The 20,679-nt window shown below is 34.7% G+C and overlaps 1 protein-coding gene across 2 annotated transcripts; it reads left to right on the top strand.

The window, feature by feature from the left end:
• The first annotated feature begins 1,854 nt into the window (after positions 1 to 1,854).
• Positions 1,855 to 20,371, top strand: LOC132166562 (uncharacterized). Of its 2 annotated transcripts, XM_059577403.1 has the most exons (19): positions 1,857 to 2,069; positions 2,291 to 2,956; positions 5,853 to 6,053; positions 6,333 to 6,416; positions 6,612 to 6,671; positions 9,031 to 9,075; positions 9,556 to 9,755; positions 9,882 to 10,385; positions 10,748 to 10,844; positions 10,968 to 11,147; positions 13,059 to 13,148; positions 14,578 to 14,640; positions 14,808 to 14,882; positions 16,465 to 16,515; positions 17,079 to 17,156; positions 17,613 to 17,747; positions 18,500 to 18,607; positions 18,738 to 18,803; positions 19,894 to 20,371. In XM_059577403.1, exons 2-19 carry the CDS (start codon positions 2,600 to 2,602, stop codon positions 19,966 to 19,968), a joined length of 2,469 nt encoding a protein of 822 aa, XP_059433386.1. In that variant the 5' UTR covers positions 1,857 to 2,069; positions 2,291 to 2,599; the 3' UTR covers positions 19,969 to 20,371. The 2 variants fall into 2 exon arrangements, with proteins under 2 accessions (XP_059433387.1, XP_059433386.1); XM_059577404.1 differs by lacking the exon at positions 14,808 to 14,882 and having other exon boundaries at positions 1,855 to 2,069.
• Positions 20,372 to 20,679: the final 308 nt, after the last annotated feature.

The raw sequence follows: 20,679 nt of genomic DNA, 5'->3' as shown, positions 1-20,679 counted from the left end.
TTTTAGCAATTACTTATTTAAGAGTTGGATGAGACTGTCACGCCAATATTGTAAAATAGTTGTGAAATAAAAATGTAATTTTTAGCATTCTTAATAAACTGAAAAATAGTTGTGACATTTGGCTCTGATACCATGTTAAAATAACTAAAGAATACTAGAGAATATAAGAATAAACTGAATATTGTATTTCAGTATGTTTTGAACTGTATATAATGGAGCTTATTTATAGTTGAATAAGGCCAGACAAAATAGGAAATACAATCATGGAATTAATGTACAATATTACAGAATAATATCAATATATATATAGAAAAAAAATATATCAAATCAGTAATTATGGTGATTATCAAAATATATTCTAACAAATACTATAAATCACATTTTTATTTTACAATCATATTAATAATTAAAATTATAAGAATCACGTACTTTTAAAAATATGTGTGAATTTAATAATTTAAAGTAAATAATTTAAACTTTTAAATAATACTTTATCCTTTTTTGTAGGGTTTTACTGCGTTTGACCTTTGACTTTGGCGTGTGTGTATGAAATCATTGCTAATGCGCATGTCACCACGTGCATGAAAGCGATTGTTTAAAGAAGTTAGGGGAGGTCTTGTGCACGATCTCCATTGTTGGATTCAAATCTCAACATTCTCTTTTAAATTTTCAATAACGATGGCCAAAATTATAGAGAGGTAAATAATATATTATCATTGGAGCAATTTACGTGTGAATGTTTGAATGAGAAATTCGAGGATAATAATAACAACAAATCAACAATGATGGCTGATTGATAATAAAATATTATACAAAATATTTCAAGATATGATTTTTACGTGCATTTTTAAAATATATTTGATAAGTATATGCTTAGTTAAAAATGCGTATGTGTGAGAATTACATGAATTTTAGATATATAATAACTTAATAGACTAAATTAAATATAAAAAACAATCAACTCAATTTGAAAAAAAATAAAAAATTTGCCAGGAAATGAGATATGAATTTCCATGGGAGGTGGGTTTCCTCCATGGAGACCCATCGGCTGGCCTGGGATGAGATGGTTCGGACACCCTCCTAAGCATGACAACATATATTTATCGTGTGACAACAAAAATACCATTGAATTGGTAAAAATTAATTTAAACCATAAAACGATTGTACTCAATTTCACTTAAAATGAAGATGATTGATATTTAAGAAGTAAGTCCCTCTGAGGTAGAAAAAGAAATACACATTTAGTTTTTTCTTTTAAGAATTTCCCGTCAACCAAAAATGACGAATAATGTAACGCCTTGGAAGTTCTAATGTTAGATATGACAACATATACACCATTAAATCTGTAAAATTTAATCTAATCCAAGAGATTATGGTTCCTCTTTAACCTTGTCCTCTTTTCAGCTTCCTTCATACGGTTGGCATCCAATCACTATATCAACACCTATATTTACCAAATATTTGACGATTATTGGTGAAATTGGTTTATATATAGAAAACATTGACAAAATGAGGTGTAATTTCATAATTGGTGAGCTAATAAAAAAGATGTATGATTGATAAGTCGGCCACTCACTAATTAAATTGACAAATAATATTTTTTCTACTTAATTCATTTCATCAATTATCAACTTGGACATTAGTTTCTATCATTACTTTACTCTCTCTCTCTCTCTCTCTCTCTCTCTCTATATATATATATATATATATATATGTTTATTTTAACTTTTTTATTTTGCACCTAGTAAAACCATTTGGCTCTTTCTAGCTATGCACGTTGTTGGGAAAATCAGTCCAGGGTACCTGGTGATATTTATTAGAAACTTGGGGAGGTCCCTGATATGTCTGCTCTATTACGGTTCCTACCTTCTGAGTTGTATCTGCCCCGTTGCGGTTCCCACCTGAGCTGTCTTTTCTTTTCTTGTCCAGAACCAGAAGCAGAGTTCGCCTACAAGACCTCCTTCTCTCGTGTTTAACCTTCTCTTCCCTTTCCAGCAATCCCTTCTATTTTTAGCAACTCTCTCTCTCTCTCTCTCTCATGAGAACAAGATATGAGAAGCTGAAAAGTGGTAAGAACGTGTCTCAAATTTGTCTCAAATATTCAAAGTTGTGGAATTTTCCTGATGCATTTATTTAATCTCAATTTACGTCATTAATGTTTCATTTCGGTTTTATATTATGAATCTTTCACGTTATGAAATATATGGAAATATTAATGCTTGATTTTGATCTTTTATGCTCTGCATTATTGCGTTTAATTTCTGCGTTGTTTTTGTTCTTGTGCCAACAGGCTGCTCTGATATCCATTTATATTGCGTGGCGAAGAGATAAATTTCTGGATATCTTGAGCATATTTGAATATTTTATTGATTTGGGTATTCATGAAGTTGAGGATCATGAAGATTTAAAGAGAACCCATTTGAAGTTTGGATTATTTTTCATTTGGGTCTGCTTAATTAGGTCGATATCTTGTAGAATCGGTCAAATTCAATGAAAAGATGCGGGCTTTCTTCTGGTTTTCGGGTTGTCTAGTGCAATGGGGTGGAAGGTGCGATTCATTGGTGGAATGAGCATAACAAGATGAGCTAAGTGTTTAAAAATGGATACAAAGGAAGATGCCGAAGTGCACGAAGAGCGGCCTCCGTCGCCGATGTGGGCATTGCATCATTTATCCGAGGAGGCATTTAGAGTGGCCGGTGAAGCACTGCATAATGTGTACTCCGGTCATTCAAACTTCCCACCAATGGGGCCGGAGCAGGGACACAGACGCAGTCAGAGCGAAGTTGTGACTAAAGTTCACAGACGTAATAGTAGCTTTCAGAGATTGAAGAGTCAGATGCAGAAGGCCTGGAAATGGGGTAGCGATTCTCGTGAAGAAGATTACCGGCGGAGCTTCAATCCTGAGGTCTTGGCGAACCACAAACGCCAGTGGTATCAACTTCAGTCAAAATCTATGGTATTTTATATTAATAGTTTGCATTCTGTTTTCGATAATTTACTTGGCTGGTTACTTTGTTTGTATGTTCTCTGGGATTGTAAAAATTTCAAATCAATATGGTGGGCGTTTATGGAAACATTAACTTTTATCATGTGCATCGGAATAGTAATTAGTAACAGTTTTCACATGTATTTCCTGTGTGTTCTTAGCTTATTTGCAACTAAATTTGATCTTGTTCAAGGAATTGGGGTTTGATGTTCCAGAATTCTGTTGTTCTAATTGTCTGCCTGATATGTAATACCACAGGTAGTATTAAGTTGTAATTGAGACACTGCCTTGGAATTATAAGTTTCATCTTTTTTGGTTGAGAAGATGTTGAAGTAGTAATCATCCATCTCTCTCTCTCTTTGTTTTTTTTTTTTTTTTGGTTTTCCTGAGCATAGTCATCAATATATGTTCCTATATTCATATTGCCACCCACGACGTGTATACCTTGCACTTTGTTATGTTTTGGAGTTTGTTTTGCTTAATTGGTCCGAGAGACCTTTGCTTACAGTGAATGATTTTTTGATAAGTAATACTTTATTCAAAGAATTGAAGAGGTCACAGCCCTAGCACATGGGGAGTTATACATATCTTTAGTTATTTTATTTAAAAGTTAAATTACATATTAAAAAAATTGTAGAAGTTGACAACTGAATAGTGTTTAATATTTTCATTGGAATACAGCTTTTTGTAAAATCTCTACAGTCAATGTTCTGTTATAATCTGTTATTTAGACTTAAAAATCAATATTTTGGCCCTTTCACTGGGGCTAATATTCTTTTTAATGATCTTGAATGAACATATAGGATACTCTACTACAATGCTTTTTACCGTTTCTTACACTTTCATTCTAGAAAAATCTACTCAAAGTTGTATCATGGTTCCCTGTTTACCTAGATTCTGACTATTTGTATTGAATAGTAAATTTCTAATTTAGGTTAAAATAGTTTTATAAGGTGGAAGAAGGGTTATACAAGTCTGCGAAGGTCAGACATTCCCCTTAGGAAAAAAGAAAAAAAGGGGAGACAGAGAAAGAAAATAACTTTCACCATTAGAGAGAATAGAAAGAATGAATAAGCCAACCTGTTATTTATTTATTTCTTCAAGCTCACCTGTTTATGTTTATATACTATTGGCCAGTAGCTTATTGATAGCTAATGGAGAATACAGCCATTTTATCTGGCTAAAATATGACCAAGAGAGGCCATTTTATCACTTCATCAGCAAAGTTAGAGCAAGGTTTTCCCTTGGAAGGGTAGTTGTGAATTGGTGTTCACTTGAAGACAGCCTTCTTCATGTTCATTAAAGCTTTAAGGCATATTCTTATAGTGGCAAATATGATCAAGAGAGGTCATTTTACCACTTGTCGGTGTTCCAAGTGTTGGTGATACTAAGTACCGCCTATGGGTACATTCTTTAGTTCTAGGATTTATTTTATCTCTGTTTTTTGTTTTTGTTTTTGCTTTTTTTTTTTTTTTTTCTGTGTGTCATTGGTGACATAGCTTTATCAATGGTGGATTTGATGGCTAGCTAGAGAGGTAGTCTTCAAGTGGTAGGAGTGTTAATTCCTGGAAAGCTATTCCTTTGAGTTGGTACAGTGTATATGGTGTTGAAGATGGAAACTATTGAGTGCTATGATCTTCCTTGATTTATGCTTATTATTTTGATTTTATTCAGACTTGATCTGATTGCAATATGATTTGATTGTAATATTTCCTTTCCATATTTAGTTTTGTATTCTCTCCTATTTAAGCCCATGTAAACTGTATGGAAAATATAATAGAATAAGAGTTTTTGTTCTCTCCCTTTCTTTCTCTCTTGTTTACTTGATATCAAAGCAGAAGTCCTGAATTTGAACCTTGTCTCCATTATTCACCTCCCATTTCAATTAAATATTCTAAGTGTTGAGCTTCACCTATTAAAAGAGAGTTTGAGCCCACACGTGAGGGAGAGTGTTAGAATATAAATTAAATGATTTAATTTATCATTTCCAATCAGCTTAAGCTTTTAGGACAAATTCTGATTTAACATGTGGAAGAAGAGGAAGAACTGGTTTTATTGAGGAGATGGAGCTTCCTTACTACATAATTAAGATGATGCTTTCAAGGTCTTTCTGTCAATGCTTTATGCCACCCGTGGCTTCTCTCTAATATATTTCTTTGCTGGGTCTTTAATTTTATTGGAGAACAATAGCTGATAATATATTTTTTCTTTCTTTCTTAAGTTATAACTCCTTAAAAGTAGACAAGAAAAAACGAGTTGGTAAAACCCATGCTCATCAGATATATACGATGACAATGCCCAGTGCAACAATTATTAATGCTTTGGCAAAACGTTTAGGGTTGGAAACACCACTTTTTATTGTCATTTGGTACGAATCATTTAGTTTTATAATGTCTGTTAATACCACATTATATGTCCAATTCTTCCAGCCTTCCTCTGTGTTTTCACAAAAAAATGTGCGACTTATTCTTTTTTTTTTAAGGAATTTAATCTATGGTAACATTATGACTTTTTGTTGAGCATTTTTGGACTTTGAACTATTAGTGTTTCTCTTTTCAATCACATCTTCTGATTTCTCATTTGTTCTTTCAATGAAAACCTGCTGCTCGTATGTGCATCATATTATTTTCTTTACTCTCATACATGCAAGTCTGTCCTTACTGAGGTGCAAATTACTTAAAGTATGAAGATTGGAGATTGTTCTGAGGTGATCTAAGTCTTTCTATGTCATGTAATTGACATAGTTGGGACATTTTTGTTCTGAAGCTGACAATGCTGCTTGCTTTTTTTATCTCTTAATATGTTTGCCAAAAGTATCATATTTTATCTGCCTATTCAATTAAATTATCTGAGGATATTATTGTAGGGCCATGTAAAATATAAGGAGCCTACCTCACTCTTTGAGCACTTTATTATTGCTGGGCTTCATCCAGATGCTAATCTTGAAGTTGTGGAGGATGCATTTGCTAAAAGGAAGAAATGGGAGTTAGAATTGGCAAATTCTGAGATATTAGACGTTAAAATGCTGCAGCATCGGGAGCCTCCAATTCCAACCTTGGAACCTCAGGTTGACTGCATGACTAAATCCTTTCCTGGACTTTTTTTTTTTTTCCTTCCTATTTTCAACACTATTACCTGATATTTACTGGTCAAGTTATTTTTTTCACATTTATGTACTCAGGATCTCTTTTTAAGATCAATTTAGCTTGAGAGAGAGAGAGAGAGAGAAATTTTTTGGTTTATCTATCTTGAACAATAATATCTGTTGGTTCTCTTCTCATATTGGCCCAGCTATACTTTTGAATCGGCTGACATATATTCCTATTGTTTTATCTTTTATCTACAGATACTATTTAACTATCCTCCTGGAAAGAGGTTAGCAATGCGGCCAAAGGATCTAGCTGCCTTCTGTTTTCCTGGAGGTGTTAAGGTATGATCTTGCTGATTCTCTGTGATGCTATGTGTATTTACTCAAAAATAGGTATATTTAACATGCATCTTGTTAATTTTTATTTTTATTTATTTATTTATTTATTTTTGTGTGCTAACATTCATTTATTAGTCACTTTGTGCTAACTTTCATTTACTAGTAACACTTGGCTCATTCAAGATTGTCATAATACAGGCACGTTTGATAGAGAGGACTCCATCACTAAGTGAGTTAAATGAACTTGTTTATGGACAGGTATGGCACACCAATGTTTTTTCCCCTGCACTATGAATAGCTCCTACCTTTGTGACATCTATTTGTTCCTAATTATTTTCTTTCCGTTAACAAAATATGTTCTTTTCGATAGAGCACATTATTAGCAATATATCTATAGTTGGAGTGTATCTAGTGAAGTATAATTACTATGAAGTATGGAGAACCCCTGGAGCTCTATCTTTCTCTTTCTTTCTTCTCCTTCCTCTTTCTTCATTAACTTTTTCTCTGCTTGTACACACAAAATCATGTTGGTTTTAATTCCGAGGAAATATTAGTAGTTTAAAATATGATACCAGGTGAAATATGGCTACTCTTTGCCGGCGCCAGTGCCTCGTCTCAGTGTAATCAGGTTTTATGTGCTAGTGGCATCAACTTTTGCTTCATGAGATCCTTGTGATGTTTTTGTTTGCAAGATTATACTATCCCTTCAAAGGCGCATGAATTTTTTCCTCATCCTTTGTGTTTTTTTTTGATAAGTTGTTCATTTGGTTCAGTTATTAGACATTGTACTATGATAATCTATACAAAAGGGGCTAAAATTTAAAAAACCGTGGAACGTAAACTTTGCTAGTGCGGCTCATTATTGAGAGGTGGATGTCTTTGCCTCATTCTTCAATTTGTTGTATTCAGTTGGAGTGAGACAACTTTTTTTGCTTGGATTGGCGTCCCTAGGGAAGATCCTTACCATGGACAACCTTAGGAAACTGCATGTTATTGCGGTCAATAGGTGCTGTACATGCAAGAGGAATGGAGAGTTCGTAAACCATCTTCTCCTCCATTACGAGGTTGTTTGTGCCTTATGGAATGCTTTTTTCCAGTTGTTTTGGGCGGTCTTGGGTGATGCCTAGATGAATCGTTGACTTGTTTGCTTGTTGGTGGATTGGTGGTAGCACTAAAAGTGTTGCTGTGCGGAAGATAGTGCATTCTTACCTTTTGTGGTGTCTTTGGAGGGAAAGAAATGATAAAAGTTTTGTGGACTGCGAGAGGATGTTGGTGGAGCTTTAGTCCTTTTTCTTTCATCTCTTTCTTTCATCCTCTGCTGACCTCTAGCACTTAGTTCTTAACATTTTCAGGATCTCTTGGGTCATGCCTAGTAACATCCTAGAGTTGCTCCATTGCTGGAATTTTCAAGGGCGGGGGTCACCCCAAAGAGGCCATCTGAAAAGTTATTCTTGCTTTCTTATTGTGGAGCATTTGGAGAGAAAGGAATCAGTGTCTCTTTGAGTATAGTGAGCCTAGTGTGCTTTTTCAAAAATCCCCTTTTTTGAGGTTTTTTTGGCTTGGGTTTCCGTATATGTTCCTTCTTTTGTCTCAGAAAATCTGTAAGATTTGATTTGCTTTTTAGATTGTACTAGCCTCTAGGGTCTTGGCTCTCTTGTATACTTTTCGTGTATGAGGGCTTTGCCCTTTTTTTTCTATAAATTTTTTTTACTCATCAAAAAAAAAAAAAAAAAAAAATTAGACAGCTGCGTTTGTAGCGATGATCTGACTATCTAGTTGCTTGGAGGCCTGTGAAATCCTTTTTGATGCAAGCTATTTGGTTGAAACGAGAAGCAGTAATTTTTTGGGGAGACGAAAATGGGATTTCTCTATACCTTTTCTCCTGGGTCTCAATTTATCCTTGTATCATAGCTATCTTGTACTTCTCTTTGGTGTAGATTCTTTTTGGATTTTATCGGTGCCTTATACTTTAGGACTTAATTTCTATCCTTTTGTTTTTTGTTTATTATCTTTCTTTTTACTTTCTTACCTTTTTTTTTCTTATTATTTTTTTCTCTCTAAGAGCACAACGTTAGTATTCTCTTTGTACTTGGGTTGTGCCCCTTTTAGGCGATTTGTAACTTTTTTTTTTTCTCTCAATCAAATTAGAAAAAAATAAACTATCTAGAATCATTCAAATGGTAACAATTGAAACATAGTCATTAACATATAATTATTTTACTACTTTAGAGGTGACCATATATATGTTTGTCAACCTTTTGGCTGAGTTGTTATATATGATGTTTACTCGAATCTTTTTACTTATCAAAAAAAAAAGAAAAGAAAATGTTGTTATATATGATGTATCTAGCCCCTGATATCCTCTTAGCCAGTCACCTTGTAGAATCTGTTGCAAGTTGTACACTAATTTTATGTTCTCTCACCATTATATATGAGTAATTAAACTTTTTCTTTAAGCTGTTACTACCTTGTTGCTATTTATCATGTATATGGCACTCTAGATAATCTTTCCTAGTCATCTTCTTGTAGAATTATCGCAGTTTGATGTGCCATTTTATGTTTCATTCACCATTATATATGACTATTAAGCCTTTTTCTTTTCAAATATTCTCAACAGGAGCATTTAAGCAGAGATGATTTAGCATTTATTTTTTCACTTAAGGTAACTATTCCTTTTGTTTCCTCGGTTCATTTGTATATCTGAGTTATTCTGTTCCTTTTACAATATGTTAATTATTTTGTCTTATTTATTCATTCCTTGTGACCTTAATTCACATGACTGGGATTTATGACACTGTTGCCGGTATTAATGAAGCCATTTTTAATCCACTCTGTTCAATTTATCCTTATGTAATGATTTTCTCTATGCATTTGCATTTATCTATTCCTTCTTTGCATCACACGCACCATTTTTTGACAAGTATCTGGTCTTGTTTTGACACTTCGCAATATTTTCAATCATGAATTTATGTAGTCTTTTTGCTCTTATAAGAGAAAAAAGAAAATATGATCTTCTGGTGTATATAATTGTATGATGTTACCTAGTGTGAAACTTTGTTGCTTTTAACTTCTTTTTAGTGTAATGGTTTCTGCAAGAATTAAGGGTAGATGGTTGCTGAAAATTTCATGTGCCCTTGATCAGGTGGCAGACAATGCAACACTTTATGGTGTTTGTTTACATGTTCCTGAAATTGTTCAGAGGTCACCTGGTATCTTAGGCTTCTCATCACCTCTTTCTCATCCATCTGGAGGATGCAGGCGTTTTTTGGTTTCTGCACCTCGTTGCTACTGTGTGCTTACAAGAGTTCCTTTCTTTGAGTTACACTATGAGATGTTGAACAGGTTAGCTGAAATTCGTTTAGAACTTAGAAGCATTGGTTGCCTCTGGTATTTGACAGAGACACTACAATTTAATGTTTTATTTCTATATCCAATGCAATTCAGTACATTTTACTTATCTGGATGCAGTATCATTGCACAGGAGCGTCTGAATCGAATAACAAAGTTTGTTAGTGAACTGACTCTCACTCATTATGTCCCTTCAGTAACCAAATTACATGATCATATGAATGGGAATGTTGACTCCCCTGAGAGGGAGTCTTATAGTCATTGGATGGCTTCTGCTATACCTGTTGACAATGCACTGGCCCTTACTGCTGCTGCTGCAGGAATTATACCTGATGATGACATCCCACCCTCTTCATTAAAGATATGGGAACCTCAGTCCCCTGAAAGTGTTACCGCCAGTGAGGCTTCAGATTTGAGCCAAGTTAGGGAAATAGACAAAGATGGTAGTAAGAATTCACAATGTTTTGATGAGTGTGCTCTTGAGGCCTTGGAAACTCGTTCAGAACCTTTGGAAAGAATGTGGGGTTCCTATGAAAATGATCAAACTTCTCCGGAGGTAGGGACATTGTTTTCCTCTAGGAATCTCGCACTGGAGCGTCTTGGGAGTTCTGAATCCCTATTCAGGTGGTAGTTTTATAGTTATTCTACTATTAGTTTTGTTTTATGTGCTTCTTTCTCTACTTAGTAGGGGATCTCTTGTATATTTCCTGTGTACATGAGTTACGTTCCTTTGCGTGTTTTTTAATATACATTATTTATAAAAAAAAGATCAGACTGAAATAAGTGAAACTCAGATCTGATCCTTTTATGGCTAGTACTTGATAAATGTCTGCAACTTTCATTTAAGTAAATGCTTTATCATCTTTGTTCTAATTCGTCTGTTTTGCTTTGACTGTGTGTCAGATTACTTGATAGTTGTCATTTTTGCTAGCTTCTAAAGTGTATATCTGATAAAATTTCAGTAATATATTGCTATTTTTTGGCAGTCCAGTTAGAAGCACCGCATCGGAGGATGACGATTATGAAAGTTTTATGAATTGTGAAAGAGTTTTTGGAGATGACTTAATTATGGAATGGGCTAAGGTTAGTTTATCATAGTTTCCCATTTTACACATTTTTATATTGTATGTTGTAGTTCAACTGCCATTTGATCATTCTCGTTGTTGCTGTTGTTGATATTTTTTGTCTTATGTATTCTTGTTACAGGAGAATAAAAATGATTTGCTCCAGATAGTTTGTGGATATCACACTTTGTCTCTCCCCACACGAGGAAGTGAATTAGTTTTCCAGCCTCTTGAGCATTTACAGCCTATTGAGTATAGGCGACCTCCAGTTGCTTTCCTTGGCTTACATGAAAATAATTTAGATTCGCTTGACGCTTCCGAGGTATTTCTTTGGTTAATGATCATCTAGGAAGCACAAACACAGACACTGCATCACATGCCCACTCACACAATTTGATGATCATGTCTTTAATTCCTAATTTATTTTTTGACAAGTAATTCAATCTGATTAGAAAACTCAAAGTGGTACAACTCAAGTACGCATGAAGTTTACAAGAGAAGCCTCATATTAGGGAGAAAAAGAAGAATACAAGTCCAACAATTTAGTAAAACTAGAAAAGTGAGACTATTGTACTTTGTCATCCCATGCATAAAAGGATTTGAACATAACGGTAGCTCTACCATCAAATTCTCGCTATGATCAAAGCTTCTTGTGTTTTGCTTTCTTAAAATGCAGCACATTAAGCAAAAAGGGGTTAACCTTCAAGCTTTTAAAATGTTACGGCTTCCCAACTGACCTCTCCAGTCAGCCAACAACTCTATCACTCTTCTAGGCATGACTCACTCTACACCAAAAAGATGGAAGATCGAAACTCATAATTCTCTCACCACGTCATAGTGAAGAAGATGATTTATGGAATCTCCACTCTTGCACATACAATACCAATCCACCTTTATTACGTTCATCTCCCTCAAGTTATCCAAAGTTAAGATCTTCCCTAATGTTGCTGTCCACACAAAGAACGCTGCCCTCGAAGGAGCCTGAAATCTCCAAATACTCTTCCAAGAAAGTTGGGAGCCAACGGGAGTTCATAGAGCATGATAAAAGGATCTTACTTCAAATGTCTACCTTTTGGACCATTAACCTAAGTACAATTAGGGACAGGGTTTAATTCCTAGTCTATTTAAACCTGATTTTCTATTGTATTAGTAGCTTTTGATGAATTAAAATTTTGATCGAGTGTTGTCATCTATCTTCTCCATCGTTTCTTCTATCTCTTGTGCTTCTTTCTTCTTCCCTCTTACCTCTTTTCTTCTTCTCTCATGCTTCTTCTCTTCTCTTCTCAACTTCTTCTTCTTTCTCTTCAAACTTTCTTCTCAATTACTTGTTGTCCTAAATTATCGGTTAAATTGAATCAAATTTATGACCCCCAAACCACTAGAGCACATTGGAGAACAAATCTTCGACTAACTGACTAAATGGAACTTGAACTCATCACCAACTCCACCTGAAAAAACGTCCCTTTTGAAGTTTCTCAATTTGGTTAGCAAAACCTATGGGGATGGGGGAAAAAGACAAATAATAATTAGGCAGATTGAAGAGAATGCTTTTAATTTGTGTTAACCGACCACCCTTAGATAAATAAAGCCTCTTCCAATTAGCCAAACGATGTTCCATTTTTTTAACAACACCATCCTGTATTGATTTAGCCTTATATGAAGCTCCCAAAGAAGACCCAAATACTTCATTGGCAAAGAAGCTACAATACAAAAAATAATTCGAGTCAAATCCCCTACATCATCCACCTCGTGGACGGGGGTACTGAAGTTGTACAAAGGTGACAGCCGAAGTTGATCTTGGAGTTAAAAGGCTTCCATCTCTCTCTTACAACAATGTTGTAAATGAAAACCATGAACTGAATCAGTTTGTTTTTTTTCCCTCTCTTTCTAAAGTTGAGTCTTGGAGTTAAAGACTTCCATCATGTTTCTTCTTCTTCTTCTTGAAGGATCCCTCGCCTTTCTTAATTACTACCGAAGACCCTGATTTAAAAAATGAAAGACATGAAATGATGTTAATGTGTTGCAATTTTGTCCAAGCTGTGTTTGAGAAGTGTTCTATACGGAATATGCCTTAATTAGATTATTTTATTTAGGATGTGTGAAAATGAGTCTGGCATGCACTGGTTAGAGCATGGTGGCACCCCACTCACAAGGTGTTTCAGTTCTTTCTAGCTGTTTATTTTTAGGCTTTGCTCTTTCATAAATTATTTACTCAATATGAACTTCATAAAAGGTTAATGCAAAGTTGGCTGCTGCTGAGGATGCTCTTGCACTATCAATATGGACAACTGCTACAATTTGTCGAGTGCTCTCCCTTGAAAGTGTAAGCACGATTGCATGGATTGTGTTAAGAAGTGTTGATCTTTTTCAGAATCTGCTTTGAGTAGTTCTTCATATACATAATTTTTTTCCTTGTGAAATATTTCTGGTAGAAGTTATATTTTTTTTTGGGCTTGCATCATCATGTGAGTTTTGTTTGTTCTTTTCTTTCTTCTGATCAATATTTTCTGATGGTATATTTCGTGGGATAAGGAAGAGTTGTAACAATTCTACCCATATAGAGTTTGTTAAAAATGGTAGAAAGCCTTAAAAGAACTGACAGATATTACTTGAGAACTTATACAGGTTGTTGGGAACATATTGAGTGCAGCACTTCTTTATGTTTGAATTCTCATCATTGTTACACTGCAAATTTAGAAACCAGAATTGGATGCCTTTGATATCATAAATAATATGCTATCACATTTTCTGAGAGGCAATTAATGTCTGAATTAAGTTGGCTAATGTTTAATGTGATCCGGACCAAAGAAAAAAAGGATTTCATATGATGTTATTTGCATCATGGGATGTGAAATACAAGTTTATAGCTCACATTTTGCATCCCACATCTACTTTTTTTTACTGCTGACAAATAACCAGGTGGTTATGTTTGGGGACTGGGGTGGGGCGGTAGGGTGAGGGCAGGAGCATGCATTTGGATGGAGGAGAGAGCGGTAAAAAAAATTGTGGAATGGACGAAGTACTAATATCCTAGTAATTATTTTGCATCAAACTGTATGATCATCACATGGTACTGCCTAGAGGCATATATGGAATGTGATAAGGCTTTTGTGGTTTTGAAGCCCACCCATTTTCTTGCTAAATACTAAAGATCTGTCCTTTTGTTACTTCTGCTAGTAAGTGTCTTTATGTGTATTTGAATTAAGTTATTCATTTGATAGTTGGATACTCCTTAGCCCTTTGGATAGAGGTGCTGACCTAGGAAGTTTTAGGTTGGGATTGTATGGGTTTTTTCCAATAATTTTTTACACTAACATAAATAGTATTTCTATAGTCTCAAGGAGAAAACATCTCCTTACTTTGATTACTAGCTCTTTGGCTTTCTTTCTGATGTATAAATAAAATCCACGAAAAGGTACAAAAAGGTTATTTCTTAGTAGATAAAGGTAGTTATGTATAAAGGTTTAATGCCAAATACAATGTGTTATTTACTAGATGTACCTACTTCTTAGTGAAACGAGAGAAGACAAACAATGTGCAACAAAAAATCAATCTTTTGATGACATTGACATTATATTAAAATTGAATGTAACTTTTTCTGCTTTCAAGTCTCACAAAGCCTTTGTTTTTATACATCTGACTGGTAGACTTCCATCCTAGTATTTGAGCCATTAGTAGGTATATGTGCTTCATCAGTAGTAGTATGCATTTTCATAGTGAGTTGGGAATATGATAAGTGGTCGTTCTTGCAGATTTTGGCATTGGTTGCAGGAGTATTATTGGAAAAACAAGTGGTAGTAGTGTGCCCAAATCTAGTAAGTTGATTTGTTCTTGGAAACAATTGTCAACCCAGAGATCAATATTTTGCTTTCATTATGTTTTGTGCTTAGTTGTTTATCTGGAGCTGTTTCCTATTCTGGATGACTTGGATGGAATTCTCCTCATTTGACTTAGGCTTTGACACAAAATTCAACCAATGCAGGGTGTTCTATCAGCTATAGTGTTATCTCTTGTTCCCATGATTCGGCCATTTCAGTGGCAGAGTTTATTTCTTCCTGTAAGTTCAACGGCATTCAGCCAGCACTATTGTCTGTTTTTGAAACAATTATAGCCAACAGAAAGCACTTTGGATATAGCTAAAACCTTGAAATTATGCATTACATACCAGTGATTGTTTCTTTATGAATTATATTTGAAATCCAAAAGTTTCTGTTCAGTTACGAAAATTGTTAATCTGCTTCACTCTTTCTTAAAGGAAATATCTGCAGTTAGGTGCTTTACTTTCTCGAAGGTGAGACATATGCCTTAAAGCATAAGGTCTCAACCCTTTTGTTTCATTTACACAAATATATTTGTGTATGTGTATCTGTGTATACACACACACAGGGGGAGAGAGGGAGGGAACGGGTTCTGGGATTGTACATTCTGAGTGATGGTTGGACATGCTTGACTTGTTAATTCAGGCTATTTTCAACATTTTGTCAGCCAGGGAAAAGGTTTCCTATAGGATTTAAAAATTTCTGATTTTTGGCACCCTTTACAATGATTTTAAAGAACTTTCAATGTTTGATATTTCTGGAAGTGTTTGGAGACTTTTTAGTTTAACATTGTTAGTATCATCATCCTGTTAAAGTATTGATTAAATGATTAAATGATTAAATTTATCTCTTCCTATTAACTTAAGCTTTTGGGATAAGTGTTGATTTAACATGGTATCAGAACCAGAAGTCATAAGTTCGAATCTTGACTACGTCAATTCACCTCATTTAAATTAATATTTCACGTTTTGGGCCTCATCTATTAAAAATGAGTTTAAGCCCACATGTGAAGGACAATGCTAAAGTATTGATTAAATGATCTCTTCCTTTTAGTAGTGATTTAACACATCTTGGAGTTTCCTTTTACGGGGATCAATACTAATATAATGGCGCTTTATTCAAAGAATGAAGTCTTGTTTTTGACATAGTAGCTTAAGGCTTATTTGATTAAATTTCACTTTCCTTTTTTTTTTTTCCCAAAAGAAACGCAGAGGAAAATATCTTTTGAAAAATATGTTTCTAGTTTCAAAAGACTAGAAACAGTCACAAAATTCCGAAGAAAAAGAAAAAAATAGGGAAGCAAGAATTTTAATTTTCCATTAAAAATGGAAAGGTTATAACGCCATTCACGATAGCCACCACCCTGATATCACCACTACCACTTCAACACCACTTTGCCACCGGTACTGGTGCTGCCACCACCAGGCACCGATGTGGCTGCCCATACTACCACAATATCACTAGGACCACCAATGTTCTGACTTTGTCTCCTCCACCACATCCATGTTGCTGTTGCCACCATGCTTTGAAGATCAAAGGAAAGGAAAAGAAAGACAGGAAAAGAGAAAAGAAGGCCCAAAAATTGGAAATAAAATGAATATATAATTGTTTCCTGTTTTTATAAACAAAAGTCAGCAATATGTAAACGAGCCTCAACTTCATGATTTTCGTCCTTTTGTCAGCTAAATTGCTTCTTTTTTTTTTCTCCTTTGAAAATGTTTCAAGAGTGGGAAATTGTGTTGTTTGTGTGTTTTTACATGGGATATTGATATATAGCTGGTTTGCTTACTCTTTACACTAAGTTTCTACTGATTTTTCCAGGTTCTACCAGACAAGATGCTTGATTTTCTTGATGCTCCAGTTCCTTATATTGTGAGTATGTTAACTAATATAAACAACAAACAATCGTGTTGCAGTCTACTTTCTTTGATGAGCTTTTAAAGCAAGTTCCATGCCTCTATTGGCTTTATTTCATGTTTAATGTTTTAAGGGTGTACATTAATAATTTGAGTAATGCTAGAAACTACATTTTTATCCCACAATGCTGATGTGGCAATTCCAACTAACACTTGATCTTTATTTCTATTTTTAACAAGGATTGATCCAAGAATTTGTCGAGACTGCCACGTCAGTATTGTGAGATAGCTATGGGATGAAAATATTTCTAGCATTACTTTAATAATTTAGTCATTAAAATTTCTTCAGCGAAATATTAAGCAAAATGGGAGTTTGGGAGAGTTACTATGTGAAATATCCTCCAAGAACTATATAGTTTTTTAATATCTTGACATTGAATCTTGTGCCTTTTCTGTGAGTGTGTTGTATTATTTAGGAAACTAAGATTGGCAGAGTTCAGAGAACTTGAAATTGAGGGTCAGTTTATTAGATGATCGTATCACTGTTTCAATGTGGCCTTTTGTTGGTATATCTTGCAGGTTGGCATAGAACATAAACTTGCTGATCTGAAGATGAAAACTTCAAATCTTGTTCGCGTTAATGTGCTCAAGGACCAGGTTGGTTAGGGCCTTGGAGGCTTCTTTGTTGTTTGTATATGTTCAACATATAGTTGAGAAGTATATTGTCTTCAGTAGCCTAATGGAGAAGATCACTTTATTGTCGCACTAGAATCAGAATCCAGCACTATGCCAGATTGTTCTAATATGATTCAGAAATTCTTAGTGCCTTATAATGTTTTATTTGTAGTGCAGAATGTCAGGTACTTGAAACTGTAATGTAAGAAAACGAGAACAAATATATTAGCTTGCTTTCCTAGTGCCCCGTTTTAATAATTCTGTATCACTTGTGTTCATCGTGTATATATATCTTGTTTTTCGACAAGCATAATTTAGAGTACGAAAGTCAAGATCTTCTTAGTGGTCCTACAACAGATTTACGTTAATGATTGTTTGAATTTTTTCAAACTTATTAAGAATTAATGTATTCTTACTGTTACTTTGTTGTTTGAGCAGGTGAAGATGTGTCACTTGCCAACACTTCCCCGGCGCAAAGAGCTTGTTTCTGAACTGGGGCCAATCCATGCTAGACTGTCGCATGAAAGTTCAATTGCTAAAATGCATCCTGTTTATAGGTGCAGTGAAGTGCAGGTGATTACGATCTTCCATACTAAAAAACATTTGATGTTTCTTCTTGATAGTCTGCTTGTTTTTCTTGTTACAAAACTACATTTCTAGGAGGCATTAATAGATATAGAGGCAACGTGCTTTATATGATGAAAAAACACTAGTGAAATTTTCCTGAACTTTAGAATAAGAAACTCGCTTTATTAGTTTAATTTGTCATGTAATCAGTACAATAATGATGAAGACTGAAGAGATATAAATGCAAGGATGTGATCATGTTTGAACTTAAACTGATTTGTTCATTTAATTATGCTGTTAAGATTTTCCAAATTATGTAAGGTTTAATTGGAAGTTATTGGTCTCTTCTTGTGTCTCTTGGCAAGTCAAGACTTCCTAAGTCTTACAGAAGCATCTGTTTTAGATGTAACTTGAATACGATTAAAAATAAAATGCTAGAAGGTGGCTGATGAATTTCAATTGAATTATTCTGATCAATATTTAGTTAGTAAATGTGGTAAATGTTGAGTTATTGTGTTGCTACAAACCACTTGAAGGCAACTCTGTCATTCCCTGCACACTTCCCAATGCTAGTCACTATAATTTGCTTTCTCTTGCTCTTTTAACACCCTGAAGCGCGAGTTTTTGTAGCATCAAGCACCTAGGCAGTTTTTATTTTCTTCCTTGTTTTGGCATCTTTACCACCTTGTATGAGTATAGTCTGCTCCTCATGCTTTATGTTTCAGGCAGCAACTAATATTTGCAGTGCTGATTTGCAGGCTAAAGCAGCAGCTGATTTTTTGAATGTCATGAAGCGGTACTTGGAGTCACTTTGTTCAGATCTGAGATCTTATACAATAACTAATGTACAATCAAACAATGACAGGGTTAGTGTAACTTTTTGAGTAAATTTTTGACATTCCAGTAAATTTTTGAGTAACAAAACACTGCAAATACCTTGGAATGCCTAGTTTATTATACTTCTTTGACATGCAAGTCTTTGGTTATTATTTCCAGGTTTCTTTACTTCTTAAAGATAGCTTTATTGATTCCTTTCCTAGTAGAGACCGACCATTTATCAAGGTAATTTTGGGCTCTTTAATTTATTGTAATTTGTGTTACTATGGAATGCAGTTTAGTCATTTTATACTAAGGAATGAGGAGATTTAACAAAATGAGGCACAACTATTGTACATGTATTCAGCTTAAGTAATGTAATACTAACGTCGTGATCATTGTCATTATCATGTGGCATCACCAGCAATGGCTATTTTCCAATCGTCCTAGCCATACATGCATGGAACTGGTGATACTCCTAAACTAGGCTGACAGTATTGGTCAACAATATTGCTGAAAAACATTTGTAAGAACAAGAAAACACCATAGGCAGGTTGAAGCAAACTTTCATAATATGATAGCCTGTGAGCAACTTTCATAAAGATCATTTAGATTGGCTAGCTCTTTCTCATACACACATCCAGCCCCGACTGACAGATACACACATGAATAATTTTAATTCCCACAGCAAGGTCAGGTCAGGTCAGATGCTTGGAGGCAGAGCCCCAAACCTCCTGAGAAGGATCTGAAGCCCTGTGAATCTGAGTACTGTGGGGCCTGTTTGCATGCATACGGTCAATTTAATGGGTTTAGTCCAGGTAGTGGTTAAAAGGTGGGATGGAATTTGGGTAGGACTCAGCCAGTTCTAGATCATCATTAATGTCAAATTGTACAATTTATTGCAGTGCTTAACTGAGAAGGTGACTCTGTTAATCGACTCTATCATAAGGTAGAGGACTAAGATTTGGGTAGGCTTAAAAACTTGGATAATCACATATTGAATGATCCAAGTGCATTTCTATCTATGATAAAGTTCAAAGGAAGCATAAAGTCTTGAAGTCTTGTGAACCATCTCTTTTTTAAAAATAAATAGGGCATTTAGGTTAAATTCGAGTCTCTGCATTTAATACCCTTTTGAGTTTTATTATCATATCTGGTTTGTGAATTCCATGTGTAGAAGATTAGGCTGTACCCAGAAAAAGCTGATTTGTAATGAATTAAATGGATCAATAATGGAGACTATTTACATATGTGATCTTCATTTTTAGATTGCCTTGAAGTTGTATGGTCAATGTGGATTTTATTGCTTATGCCATTGGTTGTTTGGATTCTGCAGCTCTTTGTAGACACACAACTGTTCACCGTTCTATCCGACTCTCATTTGTCCAGCTTCGAGAACGGGTACAGTTAACTTAATCCTGTTGCAATTGCAATGCATCAGTTCAAAATTCCTAATTGCAGATGAAGATCCATTAGACTTTATGATTAATTGAAGGATAATGGTTCTCTTGCTGTTGGTGGCGACCCCTCAACAAATTTTGTCAAATCTAACAGTTTTGGAGCCATTGACTGTGAACTTCCATAGGGCTGAAGATTGTAGCTGTGACTTTGTAACATAATGCTTAAAGTACAATTGCAAATACCACACGCCAATATCCATTGTACTGCCTAGCACAAGGGATCATTACCCTCATCTCTATAGTGGATCTCATGTTGAACTTATTATATGTTTGTCTCAATCCAAAATTTATGTAAATAACTTACTAAAACAGTTTATGAGGAGATGCTTTTAGGTGATTACATAAACTTTGTCTCAGAATAGATTTCAATATATGGTAAATGATTCTCTCTCGCTCTCTCTCCCTCTCCTCCCTGGATTGGATTCAAGATGAAATTGATATGACTATATCTCAAATCTCACAAGCCTCTTATCCTCATTCGATCACAACAGAAGAGCAAGTCAAAATATAAAAATTTACATTGAGTTTAGGGATAATCAGGTTCGAACTTACTGTGATTTCCACCATGCCAGAGTGATACTCTACCATTGAGTTATAATATCCTTTGCCCCCATCAAGGAATAGAACTGATTGAACAATATTAAATGCCAAAAAATTCTTCG

Source organism: Corylus avellana, chromosome ca11 (assembly GCF_901000735.1).
Source record: "Corylus avellana chromosome ca11, CavTom2PMs-1.0".
NCBI classification, from domain to species: Eukaryota; Viridiplantae; Streptophyta; class Magnoliopsida; order Fagales; family Betulaceae; genus Corylus; species Corylus avellana.
Note: the sequence above shows the minus strand (reverse complement) of the source record. Positions and strands in the feature narration are given on the sequence as shown.

Bases quoted from the DNA above. Each gene is read 5' to 3' on its own strand.
- LOC132166562 (XM_059577403.1), top strand. From the start codon at position 2,600: ATGGATACAAAGGAAGATGCCGAAGTGCACGAAGAGCGGCCTCCGTCG. The intron at 9,076-9,555 runs GTAACTATTCCT...GCCCTTGATCAG, and splicing joins CATTTATTTTTTCACTTAAG to GTGGCAGACAATGCAACACT. The intron at 16,516-17,078 runs GTGAGTATGTTA...TATATCTTGCAG, and splicing joins ATGCTCCAGTTCCTTATATT to GTTGGCATAGAACATAAACT.